This window comes from Corapipo altera, unplaced genomic scaffold (assembly GCF_003945725.1).
Source record: "Corapipo altera isolate COAL_440 unplaced genomic scaffold, ASM394572v1 187, whole genome shotgun sequence".
NCBI classification, from domain to species: domain Eukaryota; kingdom Metazoa; phylum Chordata; class Aves; order Passeriformes; family Pipridae; genus Corapipo; species Corapipo altera.
Genome location: NW_020885062.1, coordinates 72,240 through 85,531, shown reverse-complemented (window position 1 = coordinate 85,531; position 13,292 = coordinate 72,240). Strand labels below are relative to the sequence as shown.

Genomic DNA, 13,292 nt, shown 5'->3' with positions numbered 1-13,292 from the left:
AGTGTACTCCTTGTAAAGCAATCCTGCCCCATGTCCTGGGATAACACACCTGTAACAGCCAAAGGAACACCCAGATGGAGCAGCTTTTAGTAGCCTGGAGTGTTCCCATAACTGTGTGTTGTTGAAGCCAAACGCTCCACACACTTTTCCAAGGATCCCACACTGACTCTGTAGGCACTTATCTCTCCAGGGAGGCACAGGGGCTTCCAAGCTTTCTCTGGAGTTTAAAAGTAGGATTTTTTCCCACTACAGAATTGAGAGCAGTTCCTGCCTGTTCCTCCCTTTGTCTCTGAACATGGCAATTCCCAGAGCTCCTACACAGTGGTGGGCACTGCCTCCCACAGCAGCCCTGCATTAGTGCCCTGCCCTCAGCTCAACACATCAGTGTCCTCCACAGCTACAGTGAGACCAAGAAGGTTTCAGTGCCCAGGAAACACCAAAAAACCAAAAACTGCCACCCAGACCATCCCAGCACTGCTTTCCCCTGAGCTGTCCCCTGAAGTGACGTACACAGAGCATCAAACACTCTGTGTGAACCCACAGCACCACCCAAGAGCTTCTGGGGAGGAGAAGCACCAACCACCCATGAGATCTTGGGGGCACAAACAAGCAAAGCCTATTAACTCCAGCCCTCTTAGCACAAACTTGGTGTCTTTTCATGGTTTCTTTCACCAGCAAAGAAGTTTGAGCTCCTCATCCACAGCTCAAGGCTAAAAGTAGTCTGGACACAGCTGGTCAGCATGCCAAGAACTCCAGTTTGAAGCCTTTTTGTTTTAGTGGCAGCTGAGATGGCACAAGGAAGCTTAGCAAGAGCTTTCCCACACTTCCCACCAATCAACCTCCCCATCCCAGTCCTTCTCACGCTGTCCAGACAGTTATTTCCTTCCAGGAGCTCAGTAACATGTTGAAATCAGCATTGTAGCCATGGCACCCAAGGCCTTTTCAGTACTTTCCTACAGCTTTTCTCTTGGTTTTTTTCCCATTTTCTTCAGGCAGCCAGGAAGGAAGGAATGCAGCCTTACTGGGGAACCTGTGCAGCCTTACTGGTGCTCTCAGCAATGCATTTATTCCCTTCTGGAAAGCACAGACCACAGAGGGGCCTCCCATACTGACCTCTGGAGTTGGGCAGGATTTGGGGCTGTTGTGCATGGACTCTGATTTCGAAGAGCTGGACTGAGATTCCACTTTCTTGGCTTGTTTCTGAGCACTGGTGGGAGCAGCTGGGGAGACCCCAGAGGTGTCAGGCACCCTAAGGGATGACTCCAACTCCTCAGTCCCTTCATTGTGAGCCTTCTTAGTGCTCTGGTGAGGGAGCAACCCAGGAACAGTTGATTCTGCAATAAAATCAGCCGTTAGTCAGAGCCACAGGCAGGATCCAGGATCAGCAACGAGCAGCACAAGTCTCTATAAATGTGCCTCATTTAAGAGAACTGGACACTCTGGCCAGAGAAATGCCAGGTTCTCTTTATGACTACAAAACAAACCAGAAGTATTGACAACAGAGAGAGATGGAGATCCCAAAATTTAACTAAATGTTCGCGTTATTTCCTTCACCCCTTCCCGTTTCTAGGAACATCAACTCATTTGTGAAAACACTCACAGGCGTGTCCAGCACTCACCCTTCTCCCAGGGGGGCTGTGGGGTGGAGCTGCACAGAGCAAGGGGCAGCTCTGAAGTCACCAGAGTGGAGGTGAGAAGGTCGATTTTTCCCGTTTGGAGCCGGAATTGTTGGAGCTCCTGGGACAGGAGGCTGAACTGCTCTGTCTGACTGCGACACTGATCTTCCAGATCCTTCACCCGGGCCTGGCAGGAGAGACATGGGATGAGGCACAAACCCACAGCAAACCCACCAGTGAGGCTCCAAACAGCCTTTGCTGCGTCTTTCCAGTGGGTCCCAGACTTCAAAGGATGCTTTTAAATGCCCTGCTCAAAACCAGGATTTGGGAACTGGCAGCTCCACAGCTTTAGTACCTTTGAGAACCTGTAGCTCCTCATCTATGAGGGGACTGACTGCAAGCTCTGCTAGGAATTATCCCTGAAAAGCTGGGTTTGAATTTCAATATCCCATCCCAGCCCTGCATAAGACCAGATGTGATAAGTCAGAGATAAATAAGCCTTGAAAAGAAAAGACTGGAGCATTTCTTGAAGCATTAAAGTCACATCACCCAGAGGAATTGCTCTCCCAGTGTTCTATCTCATCCATTCTTCCAGAGGCTCCAGCAAGCTCCCAAAACTTTACCCTGCCCTCCCCACCATTCTGGGCAGGACTCCTGATTGTCCCTCCAGATTTTGGCTCCTCCAGGCAGCAGGAAGGGCAGAGATCACCCTGGCCTGTGTTGCAGAACATTCCTTTGATGTGGAAGCCCACACACTTTCCCACCAGGTCCCACAAGGAGGAATTGCTCCAGGAAAATTCATGCTGAGGCCCAGAAAGCTACATCTCAACGAGATGAGATGCAGGGGAAATCTCTGGAGAGGGAAGGACACATTCCTACCATTTGTATTTTCTCAGATTCTCCTCCTACCGTCTCTAGAACTTCCCCTTATAAACCACTGCTGAGTCCTGGCTGTCCTTACACATCCCCACATTCTCCCAGTGGCAGGCACAGGAATTCCCAGGACATTGCAACTGCTCCTTTCCCTCTTCTCACTCTTTTTTGTAGGTAAGATGCTCCATAACAGACGACTGCACTGCGCTCCTCAAAATTTTCCGTTCTACGAAACGCGTTTGAAGTGCTTTTCTCTCCTTCCAACTCAAAAAAATAAATCATGCCTTGAAATACTATGTGAGGCAGAAAGCCTGGTTTTTAGGCAGCTCTAAAAATAACACACCTGACCTGGAAAAAGCTTTCTCTGTGGTCTCAGAGCAACACAAAACCTTTGGAGCCACTTCCTAGTCATGGAGGTGCCTGAATTTTTATTTTCCAGGGGTTTTTTTTTATTTCCAGTTTATCTCTGTTTCCCTTCACGACTCCCTGGGTGCTCTCAGGTTTTAAGGAAAGTCTCTGAACTGAAATCAGATGCCACAAGTAACTTCCTGAAGAGTCCATGTTCTCCATTTGCTCAGAGTCAACTCCTTGTTTACAAAATCCCATTGCACAGGATTCCTCTGCAATCCTGAGGGTTTGCATTTACTTACAGTTTAGATTTTTCACATAAATGCTTCTCTCCTATACATCTTAATAAAGAAAAGAGGCCATCAACAGGAAGAATAGTTGCACTGGATCAAAGTAGGGCTTCCTCAAGTCCAACATCCATCCCTGATCCCACCTTGGGACACAGCCCACAAGAGAACAGAGAGGGATTTCCACTGCAGGACCAGAAAGGGATTTCCTGCCTTCTCAGGGGCCATGAGCCAGCAGATGCATCTGGATATTGTGTTTAACAGCATCACAACAGTACCTTGTCCTGTAAATTTATTAATCACACTTTAAATCCATTTACAGTGGTGGCCAAGCCAATAGCCCAGATAATTCACAGTTTAATTCCAAGATCCCTAATTAGTCAGGTGTCTGTTAGATCTGTTATTCAAAATAACATACAAACATCCCTTAAGTCCTACTGCCACATCATACACAGTGTATACTTCTAGCAGGCTACTTGCAGGGAATCACAGCTGGGAAGAGTAGGTTTCCAGGGCAGTGCTGGGAGAAATGGGGATAAGGAAGAGGGAAATAAGGCCAGGAGCTTCAGGGAACCAGCAGGAATCAAGCCCCAGGCACAGAAAAGACAGGAGACTGCTGTATCCATGCCCAACCCAAAATGGGGAGAAAGAGGAGCCTCACACAACTGGGCCTGGGCAGAGGGATTTCCAGAAGAGGCTGCAAGAGCAGGAGCAGAGCTTGGTGGGCTCAGTTTAGCCACTGATTCAGGAACTGAGATTTTCCACAGCCAACCACCACCAGCTCAGCCCCATCCTCTGAGACTCTCTCCTTCTTGGCTGGTCTGCTCCACTTCTCCAGGTGATGTTTTCCCTCCACATGTCCCTTGTTACCTTTCTCTGTATCTTCTGCTCTGTATTTTTGAGATGAGAGAATCTCCACTTTGCTCAAGGGGAGCTCTAGAGCTGTGCAGTCCAAACTCCTGCTCCAGGCAGGGCTGATGCCAGAGGGATTAGAGGAACAGCCACAATTCCACAACAGTGTGGGTGCAGCTTCTACAGGACGTGGGCACACCCCAGTAATGCCCTTCTCCAAAAGCTCCCAACACTTCACTTGCTTTTTTGACCAGAACTGTGGCTGATTTTTTTTTCTCCAACAGGGAATTCCAAGCCCACCACTGGGCATGTCTAGTCATGGCTGCCTCTCCTCCCATGTGCCTTTGCACAGGCAGTGTTACCTGGGATTTAATGTCCCTGTTACTCACAAGATCTCTGTCAGATCTGAAGGTGTTCAAGCAGTTTTCCATCAGCTACAAACCCCACCACTTCCACAGAAGCCTTCTTTCCAAATCACCACCTAGCACAGCTCCCACACACTGGAATTTTGTTAGTTCCTACCTCTTCTGGGAAAACTATCATCCACAATCCCTGCTTCCCATCTTCCATCCAATTACAAAGCCAGCAGGACCTGTCTTCTTCTCCACAGCACTCACTTGCAATGGTGTCACCACTGCTTTTGGGTTCTGAAGGAAACACTTCACTCTTGGACTGCAAGTAGTTCCCAAAAGACATTTAAATGCACGTGACACGTGGAGAAGGAGCACAGCTGGGCAATTCTAAAAATCTGCAAGTGCCAAAAAAATTAAGCTCCTAATTCTAATTGGTCAAGGAAGCAAAGCATTTATAAAGAAAAGCAGCTGCTCCATCAAACTCATGGTGGGAGCTCCTTTAATCACAATTATTTCTTGGCAGTGACACACTCTTGCAATCTTTTCCAGAGTATAGCTAAAACAAGAATTATCAAGCAACTGTCAAAGTCAGGACAGAGGGAAAAATGTCCCATTTGACAGGATTATAGCAGTACCTGCATGCAATCCAAGGTACTCTGGGAGCAAGAAGAAAAGCAAAAAGAGATGTCAAACCACATCAGCAGTTACACTACCCCAAAACCAACACTCTCCAAACACAACCCAGCCCTCAGTCTCAATGAGATTGTTTTCTCACCACGTCCAGTGTCTGCCTTGTTCCATACTGAGATTCCCACCTCATTCTTACCAAACAAAAGCCAAATCCCACGCACCAAATGCACAAATAAGAGAACCAGGCCCTTTCTGAGGGCCTCCAAACCATCATGTGCTTTGAGTTCAATGACTCTGCTAAACTTCAACAGACTGCACTCATCCTTCATTAACATCCCATCCAAAGGCAATCCAAACACATGGGGAAAATGAAAACACACAGCACAGGCACTCCACACCCCCTAATTCTGCCCTACATGGACATTCTGGGATGACAACAGTTAGAGTTAAGGAATTTAAATGAATGTTGCTGCACACTAAACTAGCTTTTAATGACAATTTCTCTTTCTTTGGTCTGCTTTATAAAATTCAAGGCCAGGTTGGACAGGGCTTAGAGCAACCTGGTCTAGTGGAAGGTGGGTGGAACTGGATGAACTTTCAAGCGGATAACACATAATGTCACAGCCCCATGATACTCACCCAGCCTGCAACTATTTCAATCCCATTTAGCAGGAGTCCAGCACTCTTGGGTTCTACAGCTCAGACACAGGCCAGGCTCCCTCCAAAGTTGATGCTATTTGCAGCCATGGAGCAATCTCCTCCATCAAGGACAATCCCCATCCCAACCAACAACCCTGGGCTCCCAACAGCCCCAGAGCTGCACAGGGAGTTCAGCCTGTCCCCTCTGCCTGTAAGTCACCCCTGCAGCAGGAGATGCCTCTGTCTGGGTGGACAGTGAGGCCTCCTGCTCCTCTGGGGTGTTTTAGTGCTGAGAAAGCCTCTGAGAGAGCACAAGATGCTCCATTTCCCATCACACCCAACCCTTTGGCAGTCACTAAATCTCCACATCACAAGTTCCAGCGTTTGGTGCTTTGGCTTTGCAGCTCCAGGAACCCACAGCCGAGGTTTTCTCCAAAGTCATCCCGACTGACACCGAGCTAATGCCAAGCAAACCCAAAGCAGTGCCCAGCACATCTGCCAGGCTGCACTGCAACTCTGTTGGTGTGTTCCATGTGGATGTCAGAGTAAATAGGACAAGGGAGTTGCCTCAAGCTTCCTCACTCAGGCAAAGGCCACATTTCTCCTGTTTTTCCCTAATAAAAAGCATAAAGTGCAAACATACACACACACGAGAGAAATTTCAAGTCCCAGGGACACAAATATTCTTCCTCTCTTTACATGATCTCGGAGAAAGGAGGAGGCAGATCTGAGGTTAATTATTTAATGCATCCCTGAAAGAGATTTTGGGCAAAATCTGAATGAAGAAATCTATGTGAGGACTGAGCAGGTCAGGATTTAATCCCTCAAAACTCTGACCCCAGATATTACTCTGCCAGCACCACTGATACTTGTTCTCAGCAGTAACATGCATCTGATCAAGACATTACAGCATTTTGCTCAAGAACCAACAAAACCCATCAAAGGCATCAAGAAAACTGGTAATAAGAACAAAAGGTACCAAAATTTGCAGCCACTAGTCCCTCTTGTTTCCTTCTGCCTTACCTCTAGAAGCTGTACTGCTCCTTCATGTTCCCTTCTTGCTTCTGCCTGTGCCTAAGGAGAAATAAGAAAGGGAGAAAATAAGAAATGAACCCACCTGAGCTCACTTCTGTCATCCCACCTCATAATCCTTCATAGGTTGGAGGACAAGTCTGATGAGGAGCAGCTGAGGGAGCTGGGGGGGGCTCAGCCTGGAGCAAAGGAGGCTCAGGGGGGACCTTCTGGCTCTGCAACCCCCTGACAGGAGGGGGGAGCCGGGGGGGTCGGGCTCTGCTCCCAGGGAACAAGGGACAGGAGGAGAGGGAATGGCCTCCAGCTGTGCCAGGGGAGGGTCAGGTTGGACATCAGGGAAAATTTCTTCACTGAAAGGGTGGTCAGGCCCTGGCACAGCTGCCCAGGGCAGTGGTGGAGTCCCCACCCCTGGAGAGATTTAACAGATGTGTGGATGTGGCACTTGGGGACACGGGTTAGTGGTGGCCTTGGCAGTGCTGGGGGAATGGTTGGAGTTGATGACCTTAGGGGGCTTCTCCAACCTTAATGATTCCATGATTCTACGATTTAAAGTCTGAAAGCACCTCTGGGCTTTGGACAAACAGCAGAGAGAGGTCAGAACTGGTGACCCTGAGCAAAGCCCTTCACTGTGCTCAGGTACCAGAGCACTCAGACACTGCCCTGGTTTACTTTATCCTGTAAACTCACACACACCTCCTCCGTGCACTGCATATCCAAGGAAACATATCCATTGTTTTCCAGGGATTCAGAGGGTAAAATGTCCACCTCCCACCCCCCACACACCTGCTGCAGCCGCCGGACCTCCTCCTGCTTCTCCTGCAGGACTAGCAGGGCTTCCTTGTGCTCCACTTCCAGCTGCTGCCTGCGCTCGGCCACATTTCTCATGTGCTGCAGAACAAGGCACAGACAGGGACACTGCTGAAATCCTGTGTCCCACCAGCAGCCAGGAGCCAACCATGGCCTGGACTCCATGTCATCATTGCACAGGAGGAAGTACAGAACTCTCACCACTCGCCAGAGCAACACAGAGACAATCATCAAAGCGATGGTCACCTTATTTCCCTTCCCACCCAAATCCCTGAAGCAGCCTTTCCAAACCTCTTCCCACTTTGGAAAGCCACGTTCTAGGATCCTGCAGAAGCACAATTCCCAACAGAAGCACGGAGACAAGGGAATGGTGAAAAAAGGCAAAGAGACAACATGTGCCATACAAAAGCAGCAGTGCCTGGACAGTCCCCTGCATGGATCCCACTGACCTTCAGCACCTGCTCTAGATTCTCCAGCTTGGTTTGGAGTCCTTGGTTCGTCTGAATCACTGAATCCCGTTCCTTGGTCACCAAAACAACCTGCAGTTTCAGGTCAGCATTCTCAGATTCAACCTGGAGAGAAGGATTTGCAGTTTTAGCACAAGCAGCCAGAGGCGTTCCCTGTATTTTTTGATTTGATTTGATTGAGGACAATTTATTTCTGTGTCTCAATAGGTTGATTTGCAGACCTGCTTTCTACTGACAATGATATCAAAATGATGAACCTTCTCTCTCTCTGGTTTTTATTAATTAATTATTAATTAATTCATTATTATTCATAAATAAGCATTTATCAGGCCTCAGTGTGTAACACTTTATTTGCACACACTGTTTCTCCCACTAGAATCATCTCCCCTCCCCATTTACAAGGAGGAAGGAACTGGGAGAGGAACAGGCTACATAATGAAGAGATAAAAGAAAGCAAAAAGGTTTAAAAGCATTTTTCATCCTACATGGTAGAATTAAACACAAAGAACAGGACAGAAAATTCAGCAGCCTGCTGAGATCATCTTCACCTTCTTCACTTACTACAGGGAATTCCAGCCACATATTTTGGTTCCAGGGGGCACTATGGCCTCAAGACTATTAGCAATGCAGATTACAAAGGCAAACATTTCCATTTACAACAGTTATTAAACAGTTATTTAATATTAAATATTACTATCAGCCTTATGCATGGTGGCAAATTGACACAGGGGAGTGACAAGTGCCTTTCTAAGTCCTGTGCCTTATACTTGTCCAGAGAAGGAGCTGAGAACAGGAACCCAGATGAGCACAAAATCATTTTTCAGCTGGCAACTTGAAAACTTGGCACACCAGCAAGCTCTTCCCAGCAAAATTTTGCAGGAGCCAATGCTCCACCTGACCAAGACACTGCTTTTACCTGTCCTGCCCATCCAGCCCTCTCGTTCAGCTGCAAGTTCTCCTCGGCCAGTCGTGCATTTTCACTCTGCACCTCCTGCAGCTGGATCTCCTGTCCAGAAAGAGTGGGAATTACTATTACCAAGGCCCTCAAACTCCCCCAAATTATTCTGCAGAGCAGCTCCACTGCTCCTGTTTCCTGGTGCAGGATGTTGGTGGGATGTTGTTGAGGAGGGGGAGGCACTGCTCTAACAGCCCCCTGTGCCAGGTGATGGAGTTGGAACTGGATGACCTTTAAAGTCCCTTCCAACCCAAACCACTCTATGATCTCTCAGGTTTCTTCTCTTCTTTTCTTAACCTCAAAGCCCAGAATCAGAAAGAGATTTCCCTGTCTAGCTCCCAGCTCCAGTGCCACATTGTTTACAAGCTGCTGCCTAGAACTCCATCTCCACTCACAGCAATTCAAGTTTCACTGCTGGTTCGAGATCAGAGTCTTGACAAATATCAGTTAAGGAAGGAATATTATTTGGGAAAATGATGCTAAAGAGAGCCCTAGACTGCAAAGTCCAGAGTTTCAAATGGCTGACTGAAAGCAGGATTCAGTGTGGAGTTAAAAGCATGAGCCTGCTATCCCTGAATTAGGGAATGCTGCCTCTGAGCACAGGCTGTGGGCACACAGAGGGACACTGGATTTGTCAGGTCAGTCCATCTGCAACAACTTTGTACAGCACTAAAGGAGTTTAATTGTTGCATAATCACATGACACACACACACACACTTCCCCATTCCAAGGTTTTACACGTCATCAAATATTTTCTGGCTGTTCCAGGAGCTAATTCCCTGTGCACACAGGCTGAGTCCTGGTACTTCAAGGTGAGTCGGTCCCTTCTTGACCCTCAAAAGTGACTGTCTACCAACACACCAAGACAAACTCATTCCTTAAACAACCCACAGCCATCAAACATCTATTCAGAAGGTCAGCACCCCTGGGGGAAGCCATACACTGTCAGCCCCTAATGCCACCAGAGCTGCTCAGCAGAGCAACAACAGAAGGGAGAAATCTGGGTGCTTTGCTAAGACCAGGAAAACCTCCCTGGAATTAAACAGAGGCAAGATTTCTGCCAACAAATATGAAACACAGGAAAAGGACTGTGGGTTTGTGCAACAACCACACTGAGGTGCAGGAATCTTTCAATATTTGTCTGGAGTGCCTGTGAAAATGCTAATTATCTCCCCAAACTATCAAAGGCCATGGAATTTCATCCAGTGATTTATGTGGCTGCACTCAACCCACAGGTAACTGAAAGACTAAATAAACAAGCCCAAAATTTGTGACACTGTTCAAATAACCAGAAAGGTGGTGATTCATTACTAAGATGAGCTGGAGAATCCAAGAGAGACACACAACAACCCAGCTCCTCTTCTCCCATCACGCTCACAGCAGCAGGCAACAAGAACACTTACTAGTTCTTTGCATCTTTTATGCTTTTTCCTCACTTCATGCTCAAGGTTTTCACATTTTTTGCGCTTTTTCTTGAGTTCAAATTCCTGCAGGAAACAAGCAGAAGTAGATCAGCAAGTGCACACTCTTACAATGCATAGGAAATTCAAGGCCAGCCTCTCAGACCCAGTGCTGCATTACCTGATTTTCTCATAAAAATCTCTTTGTGACAAACTTGAACAATGTAGAAACCAAGGGAGATTTTTTTTTTTTTTAATGTAGGAAAACTAAAAAACTTTTTAAGTGAAACAACTATTTCTCTCTTCCTCAAGCCTTTAATCTTCTGGCAACAGTCCTGTTTCCCACTTGCACAGATTGTTCCTATTTGGAGAGAGCAGTATGGAGACAGGATGCGGGGGACAAAAAGACAGAGCTGTGCAAAATTCTCAGCTTTAAACATCAGCTGTGCTATTTCAGCCCCTATTCTCATCCAAATGACACCTAACAGAGCACAGACATCCTCTGCTTATGTACCTTTACCTGCAGCTACTCCTGCAGCTACCTCTTGGCTCCTCAGATAGACAAGAGCTGCTAAACCTCCCTGTGAACTGTCATAATTTGCTGGAAAAATTCCCAAGGGGCATATTCCTCATCCACATCTGTCCCCAGTTCAAATAAGACTAAACCAAACACAGCACAGAACCTACTGGCATGTTTTCCTCTCATTTTAGTGTGACATATTCCCTTGCCAGCCCAGCACCTGGAGCTGCCACCCAGCAACACTCCCCATGCAGATGGCCTGTGTTTTCCCACTGATTCCCCAAGCTTCCCACTTTTGCCAGAGCAGCTGCACCTAAAAAGACTTCAGTCCCTGAAATCTCTATCTGGGTGGAAAACCCAAGAAAAATAAAAAAGTGTAGCATTCCTTCCCCTAAAACCAAGTTCCCAACTCACCAGCTGCTGGATCTGTTTGCTGCTCTCTTGGCCTGTTATTGCATTTTTGGGAGGGAAATTTTCATGTCCTTCAGAGGCAGGTCCCAGTGGTTGCACACCTGGTTCCACCTGGAAAGCAGAAGAGATGCCAGAGAGCTCAGGGACAGGCAGGATTGCAGGGCACACTCCTGGCAGTGCCACCTGGGAGAGCAACACTCCCCATGAGACTCCTGATCTCTGAGCTGCACCACTGGGCATGGGGAAAGCTGGACACTGTGCCAGGGATCTCTGTGCCACCAGAAACCTGTGCTGGGAGTCTCCTGGAGCCCAGTGCCAACCAGTCCAGCTTGACTGAACCACCTCCATGCAACAGTGGCCTCCAGGGAGCTCTCAGATCCCAGTTTGTGCCTGATGAGAGGCAGCAGCCACACCTTTCATGACCCTCCCAAAGCAACACAAAGATGGTCAGATGGGAGAGCACAGCCCTCAAAGGGCAGGAATCAGAGAAGATGTCAGAATCTAAAGGCAGGGAAGAGCAAACACTACCAAGAAACAGTGTCCCACCTCAGCTGGCAGCTGAGAAGGACTGAAAGGGCAGCAGTTGTGTGGATTATGTGCCATCACCAAACCAAATGAAAGGAAACAATTTTCTGTACACAATTGTACACAGGTTTCTAACAAAATGCCTTTTCATTTGGGCTACAGACAAGCAAACCTTTAATCCTCTGAATTTTCCCTCTCAACTGGTATTTGACTGGACATTGTCTGCCCAGAGTAATCCCTGACAGCAGAGCAAGGCCAGAGACACACAGAAGAAAGAGGGCTTTGATAATGCTTTAAACATTCAATTTAAAGTTATTTTTGCTAAACAGATTTTAGGGACAGAGCTAAGGATCTCTCTCAAACTGAACTGTCTGTAAGAACAACTGCAGAAGCCAACAAAACACACAGTGTTACAAATCACCAAGATTAGATAATTAACCAAGATTAGATTAATAACACCCAAGAGTTCAAAAAACCCCCTCTGGGATGAACTGAATCTCTCTCTTCAGCAGGAACTGAATCAATACGTGCAGAGTGTCACTTCTCCAACGCTGCCTTAATACAAATTAACTGGAAGGTGGCAAATGCCAAGTTTTAAGAGTATTCCAGAGTTTTAAGCATATTCCAGTGGGCAAATGTGGAAAGATAGACCACTACATTTGACACCTGTTCTGGGCAAACTGATAGAAATCGCAACTAAGATAAGGCAGGTGCTTAAAATAACTCAAACTAACTTATACTGGGGGCAAGGACACATTCACAATTCTATACAGAGTTCTTCTGACAAAAAAAACAGCAAGCAAAAGGGTGCAGGTGATCCAGCAGAAACCTGCTTGGGTGCTCAAAACACCTTCACACCTTCAGCTGCGGTGCTTTAACAGGTTTTGGCAGACACTGAGACACCACAGGGTGAGGGGGGAAATGTTTTTTTTCCTCGGGTGAATATCTAATAAAAATGAAAGGACTAAAAAAAGGAGGGAGCAGGAACTGTGCTCTCCAAGCACCGATGCAGCAGAGACAAACAGCGACGAGGGCCTCGTGACACTGAGAGATTAGAGAGACAAGTGATGGTTTAATAGAGCCCCAGTGCTCAGACAAAAAGGCAAAGAGATCTATTGGGGAAGGGAGAGAAAACTTCATTATGCCACCGTATAAATCAACGCCAGAGCCCGGGACAGCGCCGCACGTTGTCTTCCCCAGCACAAAACCGGCAGGGAAAACGCACAAAGGAAAGGAGACAAAGATGCTAGCACTGAATAATGGGAGAGGCTGGAAAGAAACAAACAAAAAAAAAAATGGCTGAAGGAGAAGGGGGTTATAAATCCACGGGTGACTCGGAATGGACGAGCGAGGAATGAATATACTCAACACATCTGCCGCGAGGGCCCGGGGGGGCAACAAACGGGAGCAGCTGGTGCAGCCTGGGGGGAACACGCGTATCCCGAACCCACTGGGGAGGCTGAAAACTGGGGGGGGGGGACCAGGAGAACCCGCGGGAGCAAAACCCCGAGGAGCCGCCCGGGGGCTGCGGGGGCACAGCGGGACCCGCGGCCCGGCCCCGCGGAGGCCCCGGCGGG

The 13,292-nt window shown here is 47.7% G+C and overlaps 1 protein-coding gene across 7 annotated transcripts in view; it reads right to left on the bottom strand.

Annotated features, from left to right (window-relative positions):
• Nucleotides 1–13,292, bottom strand: part of TSPOAP1 (TSPO associated protein 1) — a 62,553-nt gene that overhangs the window by 27,966 nt on the left and 21,295 nt on the right. For all 7 annotated transcript variants that reach the window (XM_027668982.1, XM_027668983.1, XM_027668984.1 and 4 more), the window contains exons 6-13: nt 11,194–11,301; nt 10,263–10,346; nt 8,821–8,910; nt 7,887–8,009; nt 7,414–7,518; nt 6,622–6,672; nt 1,620–1,803; nt 1,114–1,334 (exon numbers count right to left, since the gene is read on the bottom strand). In XM_027668982.1, coding sequence (XP_027524783.1) covers nt 1,114–1,334; nt 1,620–1,803; nt 6,622–6,672; nt 7,414–7,518; nt 7,887–8,009; nt 8,821–8,910; nt 10,263–10,346; nt 11,194–11,301 — 966 coding nt within the window. The remainder of the gene's footprint in view (nt 1–1,113; nt 1,335–1,619; nt 1,804–6,621; nt 6,673–7,413; nt 7,519–7,886; nt 8,010–8,820; nt 8,911–10,262; nt 10,347–11,193; nt 11,302–13,292) is intronic.